General features: G+C 47.8%; 1 protein-coding gene across 2 annotated transcripts in view; it reads left to right on the plus strand.

Annotated features, from left to right (window-relative positions):
* Positions 1-23,508, plus strand: part of tex2 (testis expressed 2) — a 30,499-nt gene extending 6,991 nt beyond the window's left edge. Inside the window, exons 3-13 of one of the 2 annotated variants that reach the window (XM_062532128.1) lie at positions 10,992-12,819; positions 14,483-14,683; positions 15,208-15,547; positions 16,201-16,430; positions 17,102-17,245; positions 17,558-17,657; positions 18,800-18,920; positions 19,477-19,599; positions 19,971-20,180; positions 20,541-20,661; positions 21,317-23,508. In XM_062532128.1, the coding sequence (XP_062388112.1) occupies positions 11,017-12,819; positions 14,483-14,683; positions 15,208-15,547; positions 16,201-16,430; positions 17,102-17,245; positions 17,558-17,657; positions 18,800-18,920; positions 19,477-19,599; positions 19,971-20,180; positions 20,541-20,661; positions 21,317-21,475 (3,552 nt within the window). In that variant the 5' untranslated portion in view covers positions 10,992-11,016 and the 3' untranslated portion in view covers positions 21,476-23,508. The remainder of the gene's footprint in view (positions 1-10,991; positions 12,820-14,482; positions 14,684-15,207; positions 15,548-16,200; positions 16,431-17,101; positions 17,246-17,557; positions 17,658-18,799; positions 18,921-19,476; positions 19,600-19,970; positions 20,181-20,540; positions 20,662-21,316) is intronic. The other variant, XM_062532129.1, reaches the window with a different exon arrangement.
* Positions 23,509-23,786: the final 278 nt, after the last annotated feature.

Raw genomic sequence — 23,786 nt, forward strand, 5'->3', positions numbered from 1 at the left:
TGTGTGTGTGTGTGTGTGTGTGGTGTGTGTGTGTGTACGTATGTGCCTGTGTGTGTATGTGTGTGTGATTGTGTGTGAGTGTGTGTGTATTGGTGACATTTTCATCCCTCTCGTGAGTGAAATGTTAGTGGGTTACCTCCTCCAGTCTAAGCCTGGCTTAGGATGCCCACTCAGGGGCTGGCTCTTCAGATCCCCTCCACACAGAGCCGGTGGATGGAGCCTGATCCCAGTTAATACCAGTGGGTCCCACAGTACCTGGTGTGTGCCGTGCGGTGGGGCTTCAGTAATCGTAGAGTGTTTGGCATCAAGTGGGGTGCCATGGCAATGCTACACCGATGAGAACTCTGGAGATCTGCAGTCCCTAATTACATAACCATATGTGTGTGTGTGTGTGTGTGTGTGTGTGTGTGTGTGTGTGTGTGTGTGTGTGTGTGTGTGTGTGTGTGTGTGTGTGTGTGTGTGTGTGTGTGTGTGTGTGTGTGTGTGTGTGTGTGTGTGTGTGTGTGTGTGCGTGTGTGTGTGTATGTGTGTGTGTGTGTGTGTGTGTATGGGTAGTGGAAGAGTGAGATGATGGTGTGCATTTGCTCCAAATAAATTGATAATCATGTTATTCCATTTTTCACTAGGCATATACGGTACACAGTGAGTTGGACTCCCTAAGGAATACCCTCCACGCTACCACAAGACATGAAGTTGAGCTTGAATTCTAAATGTAGTCTAGATGTGTGATTACAGTTTGTAAACTGGGTGAAACAGCACTGTCAATATCACCTGGAAGATAGAACCTTGGTGGAAGTTTGGGTTGTTGCAAATGATTTTTCTCTCTAAATTATGCATTATTCTCTTCGCTCCTCTCTCTTCTTTGCTGGCATCTCATGTTTCAAACACTAATTAATATTCACATGGCTGCAGTTGTAATGGATAATTCTGCCATAATTACAGGGTAGAGCAAGAGGAATATAATAGTGAATATGATTCAGTGAATGTAATGTTCCTAGCTTTAATGGAGCCCCACACACACGTCTCATCACTACCACACCACAACACTCTACAATTATCTACAGCTCTTTCTTTCTCTCTTATACACTCTCTCTCTCTCTCTCTCTCTCTCTCTCTCTCTCTCTCTCTCTCTCCCCCCTATCCTCACACCATGCCCCCATGTGTCCCCATAGTGATTACGAGCGGGGGGAAACCACTTCCATTAAAACGATTGCGTTTCCATCCCCAGACTTATAGAGCTTTGACCACTATGTCACGGACGACCACAGTCTAGCATATGTCCACTCTGGAGTGGGCTCCCCTGAGCCACGGATGAGGCTTATCTCACGAAAAAGCGAGAAACTATCAATGGATGATTGATAACGATAAATCTTACATATAAAAGGTGCTTTCTTCTGTGGAGCTGTTAGCATGCTCCCATTTGCCCTAGCTAGTACCACCCTCTCTCTCTCTTGCTCTGTGTGTCTGAGTATGTTACAGCGCACTGACAGGCTTTCACTTTAATAAACGCTCAGATTTGTCCTGCTGTCGCCGAGCAGAATTTGGCTTGACGATGGAATCCACTGCTAGGGCTGTGTCTGACACCTCTGGCTTCCCCTTCCTGCTCTCGTCACAGCTCATTGTTCCTCTGAAACAGCCCAGACGGCTGAACAAGGCCCCCCCCCCCCCCCCCTCTTCTTCTCCTTCTCCATCTTGGCTCTGCCTTGATGTGTTGTAGTAGTACTGTAATGTGTTCATATACAGTAAGGGACGAAATGGTGGAAAGGTGTGCATATGTGATGTATATGTATACAGAGTGTGAGTACATTTTTGTGTGTGTGTGTGTGTGTGTGTGTGTGTGTGTGTGTGTGTGTGTGTGTGTGTGTGTGTGTGTGTGTGTGTGTGTGTGTGTGTGTGTGTGTGTGTGTGTGTATGTGTATGTGTGGTGGGGGGGGGGTGGTGGTGGATGTGTTCGAGCAAGTGTATGAGTGTCCATAGTGAATTGAGTTTGTAATGAGTTTAAAGAGATTCTGCATGCTTCCCACTATTTTAATTTTGTGCGTGTCCACCATTGCTCACGACCTGTCGCTGGGATCCCGCAGTGCTGTGCATTGTGTTCCACAGTGTTGTTCCTCTTTTTTTTCTTTTTTTCTTGATACGGTTTCCCTTTATGCTGAAGTAGTGTTGTGTTTCTGAAGAGAACTCATACGAGACCTGTCATGCATAGTCCTTACAACAGCATCCTGCAGAGGACTTCAGATGTGTGTGGCGACCAGCAGTGTGTCGCTGGGTTAGCCTGCCTCTCTGTTTTTTTCGAGGACTGTGTCAAGGATGACCCATAAAAACGAGGAAATCAACGCAACGCAAGGAGTGCCTGCGTTGGCATAGCAACGGTTTCCCTGACTCTGGGGGGATGTTTTGATGTTCTGTTGAGTTCTTTTGAGTAAACAAGTAAAGTGAAGTATGTAGGGGGTAGCCAGCCAGATGCACAGGAGGGGATAAGTGAAATATACCTCTGATGGCTGATTTTCCATTAGCTGGCCTTGTTTTAGCTCCGAACTGAACTGATGTGCATGAGAGCTCCATTTAAGATCAGCTGCTCCCTATGCTGAGTGCATATGAAGGGGGTGACCCTCAGAGGATGTCTTTGTCATTGAAGTGTTTAGACAATGTCAGACAGTGCCAGCATAACAGTGTCTCTCCTTCTTTTAAGTTCGTTTTATGCATATTCTGTTATATTCTTCCATGAAGAAAATGAATCTGTCGTGTCTTTGAAGTGTCTTTGTAAAGATACTTCAAAGGCAGCAACTTGTTGATTGGTCAGAACTGAGAGGATGTAAACAACTTAACATACAGCGCCCTCCACAATTATTGGCACCCCTGGTTAAGATGTGTTCTTTAGCTTCTGATAAATTCATTTTTTTTCCAAATAATATAGGACCACAATGAAAAAAAGCGTAAAATCCAACCTTTAATACAAGTGCATTTATTTAGAAGGAAAAAAATCCCACATTAAGAAATAATTATTTTACATCAAATCATGTGTGCCACAATTATTGGCACCCCTGATGTAAATGCTTTGTACAACCCCCAATAAAACAGCACCTAATCTTGTCTTATAATATTTCACAAGATTAGAGAAAACAGAAAGAGGGATCTTCGACCATTCCTCTTTGCACAAAATCTCCAAATCATCCAACGACCTGGGTTCTCTCCTCTGCACTCTCCTCTTCAACTCACCACACAGGTTTTCAATGGGGTTGAGGTCTGGGAACTGAGATTGCCATAGTAGGAGCTTGATACGGTGTCTGGTGAACCATTTCTGTGTAGACTTGGCCATATGTTTAGGGTCATTATCTTGCTGAAAGACCCAGTGACGATCCATCTTCAGCTTTCGGGCAGAGGCCACCAGATTTTGATTTAAAATGTCCTGGTATTTCAAAGCATTCATGATGCCATGCACCCTAACAAGGTTCCCAGGCCCTTTGGAAGATAAACAGGCCCACAGCATCACCGATCCTCCCCCATACTTCACAGTGGGCATGAGGTGCTGTTCTGCATACTCATCTTTTTGTTACGCCAAAAAGCTCTAACTTTGTCTCATCTGACCAAAGCACACGGTCCCAGTTGAAGGCCCAGTACCGCTCCAGACGTTTGTGCTTATGATTTTGATTGAGAAAGGTTTTCCTTGCATGCCTCCCAAACAACTTGTTGGCATGTAGATAGTGCCTGATGATGGTTGTTTTGGAGACTTTGTGACCCCAAGATGCAACCATTTGATGCAATTCTGTAACAGTGAGTTTTGGAGATTTTTTTATTTCTCTTACCATCCTCCTCACTGTGCGTGGTGGCAAAATAAACATGCGTCCTCTTCCAGGCTTTTTTTACCACTGTTCCAGTTGTTTTAAACTTCTTAACGATTCCTCTGACCATAGATATGGGCAGGTGTACGAGTGGCTATTTTCTTATAGCCATTGCCTTACTTGTGAAGGTCGACACACATCTGCCTTACTTCAACAGTGTGTTCCTTTGTCTTTCCCATGTTGAAGAGAAATGGCCTCTGTGTCACGTCATATTGATAGCCCAGGGAAACAGGATGTTAAGAATTACTAATTAAATGTTCCTACATACTCTGATTGACTTTGTAAACTACTGTAGACATGACAGAAATGACAGAAATACTTTAATTACATTTATTTCCTAGGAATTGTTAGGGGTGCCAATAATTGTGGAACAGGTGATTTTATGAAGAATAATTATTTCTTAATGTGGGATTTTTTTCCTTCTAAATAAATGCACTTGTATTAAAGGTTGGATTTTACGCTTTTTTTTCATTGTGGTCCTATATTATTTGGAAAAAAAATGAATTTATTAGAAGCTAAAGAACACATCTCAACCAGGGGTGCCAATAATTGTGGAGGGCGCTGTATATGCACTGCACTGGTGAGTGAAGGAAATAGTGCACACATTTGAGGATGTAAACAACTTAACATATATGCACTGCACTGGTGAGTGAAGGAAATAGTGCACACATTTGAGGGACCTACACTGGCATGGTGTATGCTACAGTTGCAATTTTGCAATATGATCCTGTTGAAATTTTTGAAAGCAACAAAGAATATAACCAAAGCTTTATGGTTGAGCCTAGAATTGTTATTTTTTTTAGCAGGAAAAACAAATTGAGAGTTACCTTCATATTAAAATATGTGTTTTACTACCATGTTAGTTATATTTCTTACATAGACAACACTCAGATTAACCTAGGCTAGCAGGCTGTGCTGGAGACATGGGTAGTATTTCACATGATCCTATCCGTCACAGGCCCAGATTCCCTCACGGGATTAAAAGAGTAATTACTACATTGCGTAGAGCTTCACAACTAAAACATTAAGATATGCTAAAACAAGTAGGATGTACCTACGTATAAATGCGTGGCTGGACACAGGACTTTACAGAGAGATAATCTCATTCCCTGAAGCTATGAGAAACATGCCAGTGACAGGTGACAGATCCTGTGATTTTAGCATCAATAATTTACTAGCAGCCCTGATCTGAGAGTAGTGGCGACCACAGTGGAACTGTGTACGTGTACAGTAGACTGTAAAACAGCAAGCAGGCACATTAAAAAGCTAACACCTGTACCACTCTGACAAGTTTATGTCCATGGATAATGCCCTGACGTGAGGTCTCACCAAGGATGCACCTGCCCTGCCCCAACTACCCCACCGTCTGCATGCTTCCTTGGGCACCAGAGGCCATTTGCCTTTGTCTCTTGCAAGGACTCCTCTGTGGTATCCACGAGGGAGGAAATTCCCTTGCTGTGTTGAGTCCACCGGGGGCTATTATTCACAGAGAGAGAAAGAGAGAGAGAGAGAGAGAGAGAGAGAAAGAGAGAGAGAGAGAGCAAGACAGGACAGAGCTGTTTACCACACACTGGCCTGTTCTCAGGAAAGGGAGGTGTCTGCTAAATGTCTCCTTCCTGCTCAAATGTGTGTGTAGTGATCACATTACGTGCAGGTCAGAAGGCTCCATCTTTGTTACTGAGGGACAGGAATGCTGAAGAGCATGGCTGATGGTGAGGAGGATGTCGAGGAGATGGGCCTGGTCTGGTGATGATGAAGGACTTGATGATTGTATAGACACACACCTCATACTGGATCACAGTACCAATCCTCAGTACATTCATGCACATCTCTATCTATAGTATTTTACTGCTCCTTTAGTCATGTTGATTTGTTGATTTGCTTTGTATTTTCCTGTTTACATTGTAATGTATCTTGTGTGTGGTGTCTTAAGCTGCTGGGACCTTGAATTTCCCCTTGGGGATCAATAAAGTATCTATCTATCCATCTATCTATCTATCTAGCCACAGCAGATGCAGTTCTCTCTCTCTCTCTCTCTGGTCAGAGGACTGGTCAGGGTTTGTCAGACAGCTGTCTGTCATGGTCCTCCTGATCAGACGTGCGATTACACTGGTGTTCGTTTACACTGGTGAGAGACAAAGACCAAAGAAAACAGCAAAGCTGTCCCACCCCTCACTTTCAGTCCTGCTTCAAAAGTATCTGTTTCTGTTTGATCAAATTCAAGGAGCTCTCTTTTCTCTCTCAGCTTCTCATGTGAATTATTTTACTTCCTCGTTCACAGTTCCCTTTCTCTTTGATGTTTCTGTGTGTGTGTGTGTGTGTGTGTGTGTGTATGCTGGTTGGTTGTATGCTGTTTTTTTTTAAGTATCCTCACATAGCCCTTTTTACGTAGCCTATATCTGTCAACTGCCTGAGGACCTTTTTGGGTGTGTAAGGGCCGACAAAAACTCTGCTGTCGCATGCAGATTCAGTGGTTGGATTCTGCAACTCCATGCTAACCACTGGAATCAGAATACAGAATTTCTTAACGCGAGTAAGTTCTTTGTTGCAGTGCCAGTTAGAAAGAGGTTCCAAGAGATTACCAATACAGAACACTCTCTGGCAGTCCAATTTGGTTTGCTGATTCAAATCTAACGTCAGCAGCATGTATCCAGCATGGTGTGTTTTTGCTGAGTGTAGCCATGGACAAACCTTGTGTTCTTTCTCATCACAAAGACACAAAGCTCACCATATAATCCTGATAAAAGATCACATTTGGGCATATGTTGATCAGTAATATCCAGTATGCTGCCTTAGCTTTGCTAGCATTCTCTGCACTCACCATAATGGTTCCATTTCATACCAATTGAGTAATGGGCGTACAGTGTGAACATTGACTAAAATGACACCGCATGTGACTAGATCAGCCAGTGGAGCTGGACATAGTGAAAATGCCAATTTGAATTACAATTCACAAGCTATTGATTAGATACAATGTGATATTGATTACTTTAACGTAAACATAGATAGATAGATAGATAGATACTTTATTGATCCCCAAGGGGAAATTCAAGAACATACCGGTATGTGACATATACAGTATATACATATGTGCAAAAGGATATCAATATGTTAAATGTAATGTTGCCACCCATGACTCCCTCGACTAAGGTTCTGTTAGCTTCTGTTATCCACAGTCAACTCTTGTGTAAATGGTAGTGCATGCCTTCAGCCATCAACTAAACCACTCCCATCTACTTTGCTGATTGGTAGAGCACAGACAACATGGACTCACACGCTCTCCTCAGTTGCTCATTTCCAGACTGGCACAGGGTGTCTGGCTGAAGCATCTCTCTTTTACCAAGCAGACCTTTGGAAAAGCAGGGCAAGAGAGCCTTACAGGAGTGGAATAGGGCCCTGCCCTGGGGGCCGTTGTCTGGTCCATTAAAGACTCGGTTGCCTCTCTCTCTCCCTCTCTCTCTCCCTCCCGGGCCTGGCCAGAGCAGAGCTGAGCTCCAGTGGAGCACTGAGGTATTTCAGTACAGAGAGACACTCAGATGCCATCATCAGGATGCTAAGGAGAGTTCTTCTGCAGAATTTGTCTGATTAACTTTTCAAGAGAAATAATTAAAAGAATCCACAATAGCAGCTGCATTTTTGTGTGTTTCTGAAATGTTAAAGTAAAAACATTTGCCATGTATTTGCAAGTCTGTATCTTTGCAATTTCGCTACCGGATTAATGGTTCGGAGCTGGTTTGTGATGTTTTAAGCTTGCTCATTTATTTACCTGACGCTTCGAGCTGTGTGCCTGTTTCTTTGGCTAGACTCTAATTGTCTGTTCAGTCATGCTGGGCTGCACACAAAGCTGTTTAGGCCGAAAACCTTACCTAAACCATACTGGGTCATTAAGAAGTGATCTCCACTCCAGAGCTCCCAAATGGCCATCAGATAAGGTCACAGCAAACCTTAATGTAAATACTAAAAGTGTGACAGAGACAGAAGTGAAACGGATCAGGAGTGTGTGATGCAAACCAAGATCATCACATATCCCATGGCCCCCCTGTTGGTGTTGTTGGTGGTGTGTCGTTTTTACACTTGAGTAACGTACGATTGAAAAGGGGCTAATCTCTCCCAGTTTAGCCAATAGCGTCTGGATGCGCTGTGTGTGTGTGTGTGTGAGCTTGGGGCTGTCTGGAGTAGAGGTCTAAATGGCCCTCAGTCTTTCGAGTCTCAGCTGCAGACTACTGCACTTTATGGGTGAGTAGTACGGATTGGGGGAATATAACTTTGGGTAATAAACATGTGGGTAGTGGATGTTAAATGGAGCAATCTGCCCAAACCAGGCTGGTGTGAACAGCTATCAGGTTACACAACACTGAACTTTTTCTTGTTAAATCGCATGGAAACCTTAAAAATAAACATAGTGGGTAGAGTGTAGTTGACACTGTGTTTGACCCTTGGAGATTTTGTAATAATGTGATGGTTCACTTTGGTTATCTTGTTCGACTCCACGTCATTCTGAAATGCTGTTTTTTGCTTTTGTTTTTCTCAGATTAGACCAAAGCCTTGTAAACAACATGTTTTTTTTCCACTGCTAAGCCTGTGCCTTTAGCCGTAGGTGGAATAGTCCTCTATTTTTCTGCTTGATAAAGCGTGCAGTTGGCCAGCATGTAAGCGCTGCCTTTTCTCTCTCTCTCCCTCTCTCTCTCTCTATGTGTGTCTGTGTGTGTGTGTGTGTGTGTGTGTGAGATGTGCTGACTTTATATTTAGACCTATGTCTACCTTCCCTGTGTAGAGACCCGTATGTGTGTGACAGTGGGAGGTTGGGTGGATCAAACAATGGCAGTTGGTATGCAAACCAATTTGAGTGCTGTCTACTGTGTCTGTGTGTGTGTGTGTGTGTGTAACTGAGAGGGAGAGAAGGAGACAGAGAGAGAGAAAGACAGAGACACAGAGAGGGTGAGAATGCACATATACCCCCCCCCCCCACACACACACACACACACACACACCCGCCTCCACACATACACATATACACACCCACATACACACAGACACATACAGTACACACACCACACACACATTCTCATATTATTTCAACTGGCTCCTCCCCTCCCATGGTCTTCATAGTGGGTTTGGCACATCAAGCACCTCCCTCCTCCTCCTCCTCGCCCTGCCTGTGCTCTGGAGAGATGCCCTGGAGGAGAGCGCTAACGACCGGCCGCTAGCCGCGCTCGAGCGCTAAGTCCAGCCGGCGTGAGCCAGGACGCCCCCCTGCTCCCATGACTCATCGGACTCGTCCAACTGCCCGCCATCAGCTTTTAATAGACCCAGTCTGGCCTGACATGGCTCAGTGTCCCAGCACAGCAGCACCTCCCCCCCCCCACACACACGGAGACGGACAGGGCCCCAGGTGTCCAGTGATGGTGGTCACCTCTCTGGAGATCTGTGTGTGTGTGTGTGTGTGTGTGTGTGTTTGTGTGTAATGTGGTGTGGATGAGTGACTGCATGCTGGAGGTCCCAACCCAGTTGCCATTGTGGTTGCCGCCGGAGGGATTTGCACCTTCGTGGGTCACAGCAGAGCTGTCTGTGTGTGTGTCTGTGTGTTTGTGTGTTTGTGTGTGAGCACAGGGCCTGATGTCCTCATTCTGCTTCTGACAGTCATGTCTGGTTACTTCACAGTCTTTCATATCTCTGTCTGTTGTACTCCATTGTTTCAACAGACCTGAATGCGTGTGTGTGTGCGTGTAACATAGTTACTGTATGTGTGATGCTGATGCAGCCAGCACATAAACAGTCTCAAAAATACTCATGAGCAGTCGTGGAGGAACCTCTGAAGGTGGCTGTTGTCAATGTTCCGGTTCACCACGCCCACTCCTCCAATGGTCCTTCTGTGCTTTGTCCTTTCTCTCTCTCTCTCTTTCTCTCTCTCTCTCTCTCTCTCTCTCTCTCTCTCTCTCTCTCGTGTGTCCGAGCCTGGTCCAGGCTGATTAAATTGGTTCAGGTGGCTGTGATTAATTGGATGAGTGGATCGGTGCCAGGCTGCAGTTGTGTAGCTCCCCTCCTCTCTGCCTCCTCTCACATTGGGCTCCACTTTGAGGGTGGTCACCATGGTGGTCACACAGCACACACAGAAATCTGCTAAATCAGCTAGTGAGAGCTAGCTGATTAGCTGGAGCGTACCTATGTTCCCCGGGTCCTATGTTCCCCACTTTGTATGGGACCGGGGAACATAGGACCCTTTTTTTTCTTAATTTTAAAAAGGGTCCTATGTTCCCCGGTATGTATTGCAACCGGGGAACATAGGACCCTTTTGGGGGAAACCGGGGAACATAGGACCCTTTTGGGGAAACGGGGGAAACCGGGGAACATAGGACCCGGGGAACATAGGGATGACCCCCTGATAAGCTGTCTGAATTCCTCAAGGATTAATAATTAAATGTGATAAGTGTGTATAATAAAGATACAAATACTGTGTTACGGAAAAGACCAATCACTTTTTTTGTACCTTCTCCTCGGTTTTACACATTTACTTTGTTTTTTTGTGTTTACTACAGTACAGTTGACATAGCTTAGCTGCTAGAGAGTGGAATCTAACATACAGTTTAATAGGGAAATATTCATTAAACATAAGCTAATTACATAGCTTGTACCCAGGAATTCAGGGCTCTTGCCTATGGCTTTGATCAGGATGACAAACGGCTCCCCTCTTCGCCTCCTCTCTTCGCCTCCTCTCCTCTTCAGTCTTTGACTTTGAACTCTTTCTCTCTTTCTCTTTTGCCCATTGGAAAAAAAGAAGGGAGACAGATGTTTCTTCTTCAAAGGCTGTCCGTATGAAAGTGGCTCAGCTGCCTTTGTCAGCCCCCTGCGGTTCCTCTCTCCCCTCTCCCCCCTCCGGGGGCTCATCGCCAGACTCCCAACAGTTGGTCCAAAATAACCGCTTTTAGCTTTTGGAAAATAAGCTGAGAGATGAGGGAATGTGAGAACAAATGGTTCCATACACACTGGTTAGCAGCTGACACTGTATGCAAGTGCTAATGGTAAAAGTCAGTGCTTTCAGAAAAAAAGGAAAAAAAAACCATACTCTGACGTGTATGTGACTGTGTGTACATGTATGTTTGTGTGTGTGTGTGTGTGTGTGTGACCTGTGTTCTCTTTTTCTCCACGCAGGTGGTGAGCTGAGGGGAGTTGAGTCATGAGCTGGCCAGGCGGCGGAGGCGGAGGTGGAGGTGAGCGTGTCGAGCCGGACCCCGCCCCTTCCTCTCCCCCCCGCGCCCCTCCCTCCTCGGGCCCGGGCCCCCGGCTCCAGGTGCAGCGCTCGCTCTCGCGCGACACCATCACCATCCACTTCTCTGCCCAGGGCCGCGAGGACGACGACGATGACGACGAGCTCTACGGCACGCCGCTGACCACAGGTGGCGCTGCAGTGACCCCGGCCCTGGAGGCCAGCGAGGAGTTCAACAGCCACGCGGCCGCCTCCTCCTCCTCCTCCTCCTCCTCCGCTCCGCACGCCCACTCCCCGGCGGTGGCCATCCTGCAGTCCTCCCCCTCGGCCTCCTCCTTCTCCTCCATCAGCTCCTCCTGGCCCTCCGACGCCCCTCCCCAGCCCCCCGCCGCGACCTCCACGCACCCCCTCTCCTCCAGCGCCTCCCCGGTCCGAGTGGCACCAGGAGCGACGGCGTCGTCGACGACGGCGCCAGCTTCGGCCCTGCCGTCCAAGCCCTTCCTCGGCCTGGTCAAGTCCCTCTCCTCGGACGTGGAACCCCGGGAACCCAAAGAACCCCGAGAACCCCCGGCGGCGGCGGCACCGGCCGGGGTCGCGTCCCCCTCGGCCCGCCAGTCGCAGCAGCGGCGCCACCTGATGAAGACGCTGGTCAAGTCGCTGTCCACCGACACGGCGCGGCCCGCCTCGGACGTCGCCGACTCGCGCTTCAACCGCAACCTGTTCAAGTCCTTCGGCCCGTCGCGCCCAGGGGCGCTGCACTCGACGGGGGGGCCCGGCGGCGGCTCGCCCTCGGCGACGGCGGCGGGCGTGGGCGACTCCAAGACGGCGCCGTCGTCGCCGCTGGCCTCCCCGCTGGACGGCCGGCCGTCCTCCTCGTTCTTCAAGGTGCCCGAGGTGGAGGCGCGCATCGAGGACACGCGCCGGCGCTTCTCGGAGGTCATGAGCGAGCCGCTGTACCTGCTCAGCAAGTTCATGGGCGAGGAGGGCGGCGGCGGCGGCGGAGGAGGAGGAGGAGGCATGCCCGCCGCCAGCGCTCGCGCCAGGACCCTCTCGTCCAGCGCCAGCGAGCTGACCAGCCTGGCCGGCCTGAACGGGCACCCGGAGGGCGGCAGCTACAGCATCAAGGAGGAGGAGGGCGACACGGAGGACGAGGGCGAGGACAGGAGGGAGGGCGCCATCTTCACCCACCCCAGGGTCAGTCGGATGGTCTCGTGCCCGGGCCTGGAGTTGGGCACCATAACGGCGGCCGCAATGGCGTCGTCGCCACCACCGCCGCCGCCGCCGCCGCCGCCCCCCCGCTCGCCCTCGCTGGCGCTGGACCGCTGCATGTCGGCGCTGGTCCGGCAGGAGGACGAGGAGTTCTGCGAGCTGTACAGCGAGGACTTCGAGCAGGAGTCGGACACGGAGACGGAGGGCTGGCGCGCGGGCGACGACCAGCGGCGCCACAGCAGCCTGACGGGCGCCTACAGCCAGGGCGACACCGACGACGAGGACGAGGACGAGGACGACCGGGACGAGGAGCGGGCGCCCGGCGTGCCCCACAACTGCCTGCTGCTCCTCATCTCGGTGGTGTACGGCTACTTCGTGCTGCCGCTGCCGCCCTACGTGGAGGCCGTGCTGATGGGCATGGCGGCGGGCTTCATGCTGGCCATCCTGGTGGTGTGGCTGTCGGCCCCCCGCCACTCCGCCCTCGCCTACTCGTTGCCCAGGAGACGCCGGGGTGACCGGTGGAACCTGACGCCGCTGGACATCAAGGAGCCGGGGGTTTTTAAGGTAGGCGGCCATGGTGGATGCACTAAATGGACTCAGTATTGTTCAAGAACACTAGCTAAGCTCTTTTTTAATTGCTATAGCACTGACAGCTAGCTCATCTGTAGTTGAAGGTTTGTTGTAGTGCCTTTCTAACCCTATGTCAAGATTCTTACTCAGGGATGTAAAGGTCCATAATAGCTACAAAATGCAGATCATACTGTATGCCAAAATCTTTGGCCGATTACTGTAAAGAGCTTTCTAGGATCTGTGGGCATCCTGAATCCTTCAGTGTGCCCTCTGGTTATTCATTATTGCTTTTCACTGAATTATGAAATGTGTAGCCTACTGCAAAACACACGGGTGCCGTTAATTTGGTTGGAATCTGTTATGTTGCACCACCAAAGTCTACCAGCATTCTCTAAAGTTGTAGTTTATGGTCTCACACTATGGTCTCTGCCTGTGCTAGCTGCTGTGGAACTGATGAATATATTTAATGGGGCACTGAAGAGTCTCTGTGGCAGCAGTAGCCCAAAGCCATGAGTGTATTTTACTGTAGTCTATTCTTGAAGATGTCTAACCATGCCACCATCTTGTTGGAAGCTCAGTGGGTGAACATTCATGAAGGCATTCATTTTGAAACACGTGTGCGCTTGAAACTGTACTGCGCAGATGTAGTTGTGCATGTATGTAACACCATATGCTACTATGCTGCTTAGACTATGCTTGAATTTCAATAAGTTTGTATGTGTGGACAGAGAGAGAGAGAGAGAGAGAGAGAGAGAGAGAGAGAGAGCCAGTGTGAGAGAGAAAGGAAGAGAGGTGTGTGTGGGGGGCACTTATATAAATGGAGGTGAACCCGTGTGGGCTGCATGGAGTCTTGGAGAGCTGGAGATGCAGGCCGGGGCCCGAGGCGACAGCATGGCCCTTATACTGGGGCAAACGGACCATGCTGGGTTCACACCGTACCAGACAAGCCATCTCACTCTCACTCACCCCACCCCTCTACCCCCCCCCCAACCCCACACTCTCTCTCTGTCCTTCCGACCTCATTTTCCCTGATGTAATGATGATGTAACCCTTACCACAGCATTACTGCTTGTCTAAAACTAAAGTGCATTCAGAGTGATTGAAGAGGATGAGATATCTATGAAGACTGAGGAAAGCACACGATCCGCCTTGTATATATACAAGGACACGCCTGACATTCATCTCACACAGAATAGCACTATCTGATGAGAATATCTCTCTCTTAGCACTAGGTGTCTACTTCCTGTCTACCTGTGAAAGACACCTGCATCATGTGTGGATACAGTGATCTAGAACAGAGACTTACTAATGAGGAGACACAGCTCTAAAATAACCTCCCATAGAAATGTGTGGAGTTAGTTCTTAACGCAGACATGGCAGTCGTCTACACATATTCCGCCGACAAGACTTGGCGTAATGGCATTGTGGCAATCGTGTGGTTTGTTGTGAATAATGTTATTGTAACAATGTAAATGATGTGACAGCCTTCTGTGTGTGTGTGTGTGTGTGTGTGTGTGTGTGTGTGTGTGTGTGTGTGTGTGTGTGTGTGTGTGTGTGTGTGTATGTGTGCATACGCGTGTGTGTGTGCGCGTGTGCGCGTGTGCGCGTGTGCGTGTGTGTGTGTGTGTGTGTGTGTGTGTGTGTGTGCTGTTTTTAGGGCTGGATGAATGAGATCCTGAGCTATGACCCAGAGACGTACCACGCCACGCTCACCCACTCGGTGTTTGTGCGGCTGGAGGGCTCCACGCTGCGCCTGTCCAAGCCCGGCCGCAACATCCCCCGCCGAGCCTCCTTCAACGAGCCCAAACCCGACGTCACCTACATCAGCCAGAAGATCTATGACCTGACTGACAGCAAGGTGTGTGTGTGTGTGTGTGTGTGTGTGTGTGTGTGTGTGTGTGTGTGTGTGTGTGTGTGTGTGTGTGTGTGTGTGTATTTCATCCTGATATCCTCAAAGCTGTTTAAAATGTCAGTCACTGAAATGCTACAGCACACTTTGAATAATGTGATGTGAGTGACAGTGGACAGTGCAAGAGGGACAATTCAGATGAAGGTACTGTAACAGAAATTGACATATTTCTGTTAAACTTTCATGTTGAGCACTAACATTTGGCCTGTGCCCATCTTTAACTGCATTCCATTGTCTTTGCAGTTGAATCTAATCTACTTTCTGGAGTATGAGTATACAAGATAAGATTTTTGAGAAAAACTAAGAGAATCCTTTAGGAAATACTGTATTTCAGATTTCAAGATTTGGCATGGAAAGAGCCTTTTGTATTGACTTGTCTTGTCTAGGTTCTGGTTGTTCTTGTGCGCTCTTGTTAGTCTTCCCCATGCTTCTCTTGAGAGGAACTCAGTTTGGTCTCTCGTCTGTGTCTGCAGATCTCTCTGGTGCCTCAGAGCCTGGCTAGAAAGCGCGTGTGGAACAAGAAGTACCCCATCTGCATCGAGCTGGGCCCCCAGGAGGACTTCATGGCCAGGGCCCAGGGCGACCGGCCCGAGGCCGGGGACGAGAGGCCCGCCTCTGGGGCCGAGCGGCCGGAGGGCGGCGGCGGTAGCGGCGGCGCGCGGAGCGAGGAGACGCTGGTGCGGAGGTCGTCCAGCGACCTCACGCTCTACCTCTTCGGACGGACCGGACGCGAGAAGGAGGAGTGGTTCCGGCGGATTCTGTTGGCGTCGAGGCTCAAGTCGGAGCCGAGGAGGCCTGCCAGCGTGGCGGGGGGTAAGAGAGCCCATCAGACACCCCCCCTAAACCCCTCGCCACCCCTCGCATCTCTGCCATCCACAGCCCAGAATAGCTTAGCGGCGAGATGCTATCCTAGAGAGATGGCGAGGGCTGATAGATGCAGGGGGCAGGGCTCAGCTGAGTAAGCCTCTGTGGCACAGGCACTGTGTATGAAAAGCCAAACATCTTACTGCAGCACTTGTTCAGCACATCAGTAGATTGCTCGGGACTGGCAGGCTTCATTGTCATGTAGGGGGATCTCCTGGGCATTGATGCTGATGCTGTGGGGCTGGACGGAAGGTGCAGAATATAGAATAGAAATAGAACACCTCTGCAGTGCTGAATGGAAGACTCCAATGTAATGGTTATGATTATGGTTATGGTTATGTTTGCTAAGCAAGTCCAGACCTTTTTATCCAAAGAGACTTACAATATAAACACCAAAATAGTATACTAATAGACTAATAATAATAACAATGACAACAGTCCAGCTTTTATGATCACAGTTATCCCCTGCTGTAGTGAAGGGCTGTAGCCTACAATGTCAATGCTATGGGTGTTTAAAGGCTTTAGATATGGCTTTTGTCTATTTAATCCATGATGATGAATGTGCCTGTGTGTCCCCCCCCCCTCCCTCCCCCCCGGTCCAGTTTTCCTGCCCTCTCACGGGGGCCTGGCCAACAGCCGCAGCAGTAGCCGGGGCAGCCTGGAGGAGGCGCTGCAGCCCCAGCCGCCGCGGCCCAGGGAGCTGCCCGTGGGGCTGAAGCTCAAGGTGCTGGACTACAGCGTGTACATGGCCCAGTACGTGACCACCGGCGCCACCAGTCGCCCCGCCAGCCCCTCGCCCAGCGCAGCCAGCAGCCCCGGGGGCGGCAAAAAGGTAGCGCCCGCTGAGCTTATGTTGGCTAATGTTACGTATGTGCTTACTTCAGCTCACCTTACCTTAGTTCATCGGAGCTGTGCTTACCTAGAGTGGATGCTACTAGCAGCTCATTAAAAGCAACTACAGGGGTTAGACGTAGTAATGAAGGATCTGTGATGTAGCTTTAAAAGATTTGATGAGCAATCGAGTATATCATGCTTACATCCATCCCATACCTCCAGTACATCAGCTTTTCTTTATCATGTCTGCTTTGTTCAAACATGAAAGCAGCGCAGACTTGCAAGTTAATTCAGTTCGTTTCGTTCAGCTACACATGTACTGTGTGTCTTTGTCACTGGATAGTTTTTATAGTATATATTTTTGCCCTTTTTACTTACTTTACTTACTATTATAGGATAGTGAAGATGTAGACAGGAAACAAGTGGGAGAGAGAGATGGGGTGGGATCGGGAAATGACCGCTGGCCGGATTCGAACCTGGGTCCCCGTGGGCACTCAGACCTGTATATGGTATGAGCGCTGTAGCCTGCTGTGCCACAGCGCCCCCCGTCACTGGATAGTTTTGATCAATTTGATTTGATACATTTGATACATTCAGTGTAATTATGAGCTCTTCTCTACCTGTTGTTGTGTTTGTTTTTTATTTAACTTTTCTCTGGATGGCCTTCAGGTGCCTGACAATGAGGAGGAAGGCTCTGAGTCCGAGGCCTGGGTGAACGCTCTGCTCGGGAGGGTCTTCTGGGACTTCCTAGGGGAGAAGTACTGGGCCGACATGGTGTCCAAGAAGATCCAAATGAAACTGAGCAAGATCCGGGTATGCGCGTTGTCTAGTGTCCACTACTTAGTCACCTCTTCCGTACCTAGAGGGATGACTTCTGGCATCACCGTTATCCTTAATTAGACATTATTCCGATTTGGTTTTCCCTTCCAGCTTGAATATATGTCTTTGTGTGTGTCCATTTTGTCCCCCATCTATTGCGCTCTCCGGAGATTCTAGAAAAGAAACTCTGGCTGGCTCCAAAGTGACTTACATGGATAAATAGGGGATTAAAATGGATTAGCTGGGGAAAAAATCCTGTGAATGAGCAACCCTGTGGCCGTCTGACTTGTTTCTCTGCTGTTCCAGTTGCCATACTTTATGAATGAGCTGACGCTGACCGAACTGGACATGGGCATCACCATCCCCAAGGTCCTGAAGGCCTCCAGACCCTACGTTGACCATCAAGGTAAGAACATGCTGGGAGAGAATAGCACTCATATTACTGTTTTTGCACCTCAAGACGCTATTATTTTCAAAAGGACGAAACAAATCAAGAAGACAAACGTTGTACTGAGGTGTGAATACCTGGTCATGTGTAACATCGTCTTGCACTGGCCCGTGGCCTCACTTTGAACCGTGACATATCTGGACGTGTTGTAGTGAGATAGTGTTGGAGACACTGAGCAAGCTGAGTGAAAGTATCAGCCAAAGGAAACCCTGGAGAGAGAGAGAGAGAGAGAGAGAGAGAGAGAGAGAGAGAGAGTGAGTAGCCTGAGGACAGTGCTGATGTCATGGTGGGACGTGGGAGGGTGCTGTTCCAGCGGTCGGATTAATGAAGTGTCACCACTCCAGCCGGGCCAATTTATGAGCAGCCTACTGAGGCGTCTCCTAGACGAGCCCCATTTGGGTGTCCAATGAGCCATCACTACGTTTAGAGGAGAAGACTTCAGGTATTGGGTGTGCGTGGGGTATACACACATTTTAATGGCACCAAATAATGAATTCCGAGCCCTAGATTCTGAAAGGTTATTTAAATGGATCTGAAGCACTGTCAGACTTCTGCCTTATCCATCAGTAGGCTGCACTCGTCTGCCATGACAGTGTATTGGAATGTTCACTGGTGGTGATGTGGCTGGCATGAATGTACGTTGTTCAGTCATGAGTACGACGAGTGTCACGTCGGCGGCGGATTTCGTGCAGATGTGCCCGTGAATCACTGGTGGAGTTGGTCCATCCGGCGCGGACGCGGGTGGTGCGGGCTGAGTCAGTCGCCAAGCCTCCCCGCCCTGCCCACCACGCAGCGGCTCACAAACGTTCACGCTCGTTATGTAAAGAGCTCAGCCACAGGGACGACAGGGCGGCGGAAGCTGTGCTATGTACTCGCTGCCATAGTAATAACAGTCGGAGCCAGACACGCTCTCCTGACATACTGTAATGAGAATGTCTTTTTATAAAAATAAGATTAAGAAAACAAAGAAATCTTTTTTTTTTTATCAGCATGTTGTGTAATTATATCATATTCCCCTGTATCATTGACCCTGTGTGTCTTCCATGTCTGTCTAAATGGATTATCTAATGGAGGCCATTTCTCTGTCCCGTCCCCTGAAGGCCTGTGGTTTGATCTGGAGATCTCCTATCACGGCTCCTTCCTAATGACGCTGGAGACCAAGATGAACCTGTCCCGGCTGGGGAAGGAGGGAGAGGGACTCGGTGAACAGGGGAAAGAGGGGTAAGAGCAGCTCTCTCTTCTTTGTTCTTAAAAGAAACACTGATCAGTGATCAGTGCAGTAAAATCTCTCTCAGTAGCGGCGTCTCCTTCTAATGCCGTCACCTCTAGCAACATGGCTGCTCCTTTGCGCAGCTTTACGAATCTTTTCAAATCACTTCAAAGCTCTTTGGCCTCACTACACGTTCCTTAACATTCACGAGGACTCTGTTGTTAATATGGTTATGTTTCTTTTAACTTGCATATAACACTGTCCTGCGGCTTATACACAATGCGGCTTATATGCGGGAAATTACTGTACACGTTCCTTAACATTCACCAGGACTCTGTTGTGCTGCTACGTGTTGAATTGCATATAATTGTCTCTGCCATGTTCTCTATCTCTCTGGACGCACCCCCTCTCTGGCCCCATTGCTCTGCTGGTGAGTTGAGACACTCTGATTATGCCGCTAGGTGAAATCAACAAGGACTGCGCTTCTTGGCAACTAACAAGTCTTCCTCTGTGTGTGTGTGTGTGTGTGTGCATATCTGTGTCTGTTCATGTGTTTGCATGCACTAGGCCAAGGCCGAGGACGTACTGTTTGGCTGACAGTGATGAAGAGTCATCTAGTGCTGGATCATCAGATGAAGAGGAGCCGCAGGAAGTTTTCACAGATAAAGCCGTTCCTCCCGGGGCCGAGAGGTAGGAGACTAAAATAGAATTGCCAATTTGAACGACTGGATTGGCCTCTATAAATGTTGCTGATGTTATTTGCAACTTATTATGCTAAGTCCCAGAGTGGGACGATATACCCGTGTCAGGCCAGAGAGAGAGAGAGTGTGGATGAGAGAGAAAGAAAGAGAGAGCTAGAGAGAGGATGAGAGAGAAAGAAAGAGAGAGCTAGAGAGTGGGAGGCAGACGGATGGGTAATTTGAGGTGAATAATATTCTCTGATTCAGACGCTGCAAATGAGCTGAAAGCAGAGTGACATGTGAGAGTGGAGACAGGGGCCGCTTAATGAATAAGAGATCCAGTCTGACTCACTGCTCAACATGCCCCCTGTCTTCTCCTAGTTACGTTGGTGGCCACCGGCCCAGTAAGATCATACGCTTTGTGGACAAGATTGCCAAGTCCAAGTACTTCCAGAAAGCCACAGAAACGGAGTTCATCAAGAAGAAGATGGAGGAGGTGTCCAACACCCCACTGCTGCTCACCGTGGAAGTGCAGGAGTGCAAGGGGACGCTGGCTGTCAACATCCCTCCACCCCCCACCGATCGAATATGGTATGTTCCTCCTTGGGTCCAACTCATCTCTCTTACTGGCCAACAGTGATTTTGGTGAACTTGCTGCTGGATCCCAAGAGTTTCACATTGTGAATGGAAAGTGTCTCCCACACAATCATATGTAGTTCAAAAATGTATCTTCTTCCATGTAATACAATAACCATAAAGTTTAAACCAACCAATCCAGTCAGTAATTCTCCCCATAATGAAAAGGTTTAACTAATGACTGCCCTCTGCTGGTTGTATTTAGGACTAGCAATATGTGGGTCCATTTTACAAACAAGATGTGGCAATAACTATGCAAAAGAAATTTAGGACAGAATGGACATTGGCTTGATTGACACAATGTCATGATTTCAGGTATGGCTTCCGGAGCCCACCGCACCTTGAGCTGAAAGCCCGACCCAAACTGGGAGAAAGAGAGGTGACTTTTGCCCATGTGACCGACTGGATTGAGAAAAAACTGGACCAGGAGTTCCAGGTTAGTGAAAGAGTTTCGACATAGAAAATTTGTTTTCAGTGTGCTTATTGAAGCATTCTAATAGTCAAGTTTTCAAAGGCCTTTGTTGGGTATTAATTATGAACCCTACATATAGGAGAAGTCTGTTCAAAGTCTGAGGCCATTGAGTTACAGGTTGGTTGCTTGCATTGCCTCAGAGACACCAGAATTGCCCCCAAGTGGTTTAGGATGCCAATAGGGCTGTTTAAGCGACAGTGGTATTCATTTATGGCCACCCACTTGTGTGAGGATCAAAGAAATGTGCTTGTCGCCACTAATTATCAGTTTGCTCAGAGATTGCTTGCTGGAGGGGAAGCTAACGGTTTGCTGATTGTACAAGCAAAGCAATAAAGCAAAAGTGATCATTGTTTGAAATTCCTGGAACCCATAATTAGAGTATACACCTTTAGTTTTTTATTGTGGGTAGACATGTTCCATCATGGTTTCCTTCCCTTTAAAGTTATATGCTGCAAGTCAATGGAATGTATGCATGCCAATAAGTGGGCACGTCTCTGCATTAATATGGAAAAAAAATAGTAGGGTTTTTATTTGTTCTGTATAATTATAGGTGTGTAGAAATATGTGGCTGTGTTTTATACTGTTTTCAATTATGCCTTTTTCATATTGTACTCAACAGAAAATATTTGTTATGCCAAACATGGATGATGTTTGGCTACCCATCATGCACTCTGCTATGGACCCACGCTCAAACACGAGTCTGGTAATGACAACGGACATTTTAAAGGAAAGCGAGGTCTCTTCTGACGCTGAGCTCTCCACCCAGAGTGACATGTGACAAAGCGGCTCTCTTCAGGGAAAGGTAAGAAACAACATTCATGGAGTTCCCTGGGATACAGGACCCCAGTGGACATAGAAGGTGAAAGCAGAAGAAGAAACAAATGGCTTCCTCGGGACAAGACTTTTATAAAGGAGAGTTGATGAGAGAACGTGAATTAAGACATTACAGAGGTGCCCCCTCTATGAACTCCACACGGAACTAAAAAAGCATGGATTACTGGACCTCCGTGTCTCCGCAGAGAAGGAACTGGTTGGAATTCCATGATTCATAGAATTTTTTAAAAGGCGAAAGGTTTTTGAACAGTCAAATGGTTCGAAGTCCCTCTGTCCACTCTCCCTCTTTCTGAGGCTGGTGAGAAAAGGAGAGGGAGATGTATGCAGTGGAGGACTTCGCCAGGACATTTTTACCATAGCATGTACAATTGCACTGCAAATCCAAGCATTCCAAGTTGAAGCAAGTCGACAAGAAAGAGAACAAAAATAAGACCTGACTTGCGAAGCAGCAGCACCAAACTTTTTTTTTTTTTTTTTTTGGCAGTTGTATGTATGTTTGTGTACTTATCTACGCGCTGATGTGTATGTGTGACAGCACACATGCTGTTGGGAAAAAATGACATACATAAGCATTCAAGTTGACAGGTGCAGGGGCACAGGCCACACTCAGACACATCAAAGCCATCCAGGGTGTGACACTCGAGCTATCCGTGAAGCTCGGCGAGACAATGTTTAGGTTTGTGTGTGTGTCTGTCTGTGTGAGTGTGTGTATGTCTGGATGTCCGTGTGATGTGATGATTGTCACATGCTTGTGATGGCACACCCACACTCACATGCATACATGAGCCCTGGAAGACAAAAGCCTACTCGCAGCCCACACGTCCCTTTGTCTCGCTCGCTGCCTCCGCCCCTGTGTTGCCTAGTAGGTCATCAAGCGTTGGCATCCGACTTATGCAAATAGATCAACATCACTGTGTTCATGAACAATACCAGCTGATACACGCCTCCCACCTGACTTAACCTGTCGTCAAATGCACCCACACCAGAGTGGGCAGAAGAACCAGGTGTCACTGTTTGTTTCGGAAGACGGAGGCTTCAGCGAGTCGTCTTTTTAACAACCCAATTGTCTCCTAGGAGCTTCTTTTTCCCAACCAAGTGCTTTGCAGAGTAGGTGTGGGAGAGGGTGGGGGCAATCTAGTCTTTAACAGCCAAAAGCAATGCGTGTCTTAATCTGTCATCAAAGCGGGCTTAATGAATGTAAGCAGGAGAGGTCATTTTATATCCGCAACTCAGTTCTTAGTGGGAGGATCGGGGGGGGGGGGGGATTTGTCCAGACTCTTTGTGCTGTTCTAAGTCACATTATGTATCAGTTCTGGTATTCTAAATATTGTTGTCTGGTGACATTATGAAAAAAAGAATGTTATGTTTTTCTTTTGGCAGAATTAAGACGTGCAAGCTATATGTGCAAATCCAGGAAAAAGTCAAGTCAGTTACAGTGTGTACAAGTGCAGTTTTTTTGTATTCATAGAAATGTGAGCTTGTGTGCAACTTAAAACTGCAGTCTCAATATGAACAATAGCATTACTGGTCACAAGCAAAGCATCTTTTATACAAATGGAAGGTTATGTGCATTTCATCAACGCATCAGCTTCTACAGCTTAGAGAAAAAGGAATAATTTTGTCACCTGTGCACTTACCAAACTGTCACAAAAGCGGTCTTTCATAGAGGCTTAAGTGCCTTTGATATCAGCATTGCTCATCAGCCATGCAGTAGACTCTAGCATGTTCTCTGTACAGCATCCTCATTAAAGTAGTGATTTCCCAATTTTGCTCATTGTAAAAAGTAATGATTTACACCCCCAGTGCCATAATGTGAATACGTGGGGGTGAAAATAATGTTCTCTATTGTTTGGCCTGTGTGCTTCTTATGCCAAATATTTGTTACATTATTTCAAACGTCATGCTGTTGTTTAATTATGGTGTTTGTGTCATGGCAGCTTGGACACACGAGGGATCTATTAAAAATCTTTTGCTTCAGTGATGTATTGGTGTGTTTCATTCAATCATTTGGATTCTATACCTTCAACCTTTTTTTTCCCCCCACTCTGGGATTCAGCCTTGGCCTTAAGATTAAACTGATGGAACGAAAAGGCTTGAGCCTTACAACTAGCAGGGAAGAATTAAGGACATGAATCTCCCTGGATTGAGAGAGCCCATTATGTGCTTGAGGTGGTCGAAGGGAGTAATATCAGTGAGCCTCGTGTCAAACATGTTCCAGGTGTATACAGACATTACATACGAATAAAATTATGTAA

This window comes from Sardina pilchardus, chromosome 3, assembly GCF_963854185.1.
Source record: "Sardina pilchardus chromosome 3, fSarPil1.1, whole genome shotgun sequence".
NCBI classification, from domain to species: domain Eukaryota; kingdom Metazoa; phylum Chordata; class Actinopteri; order Clupeiformes; family Clupeidae; genus Sardina; species Sardina pilchardus.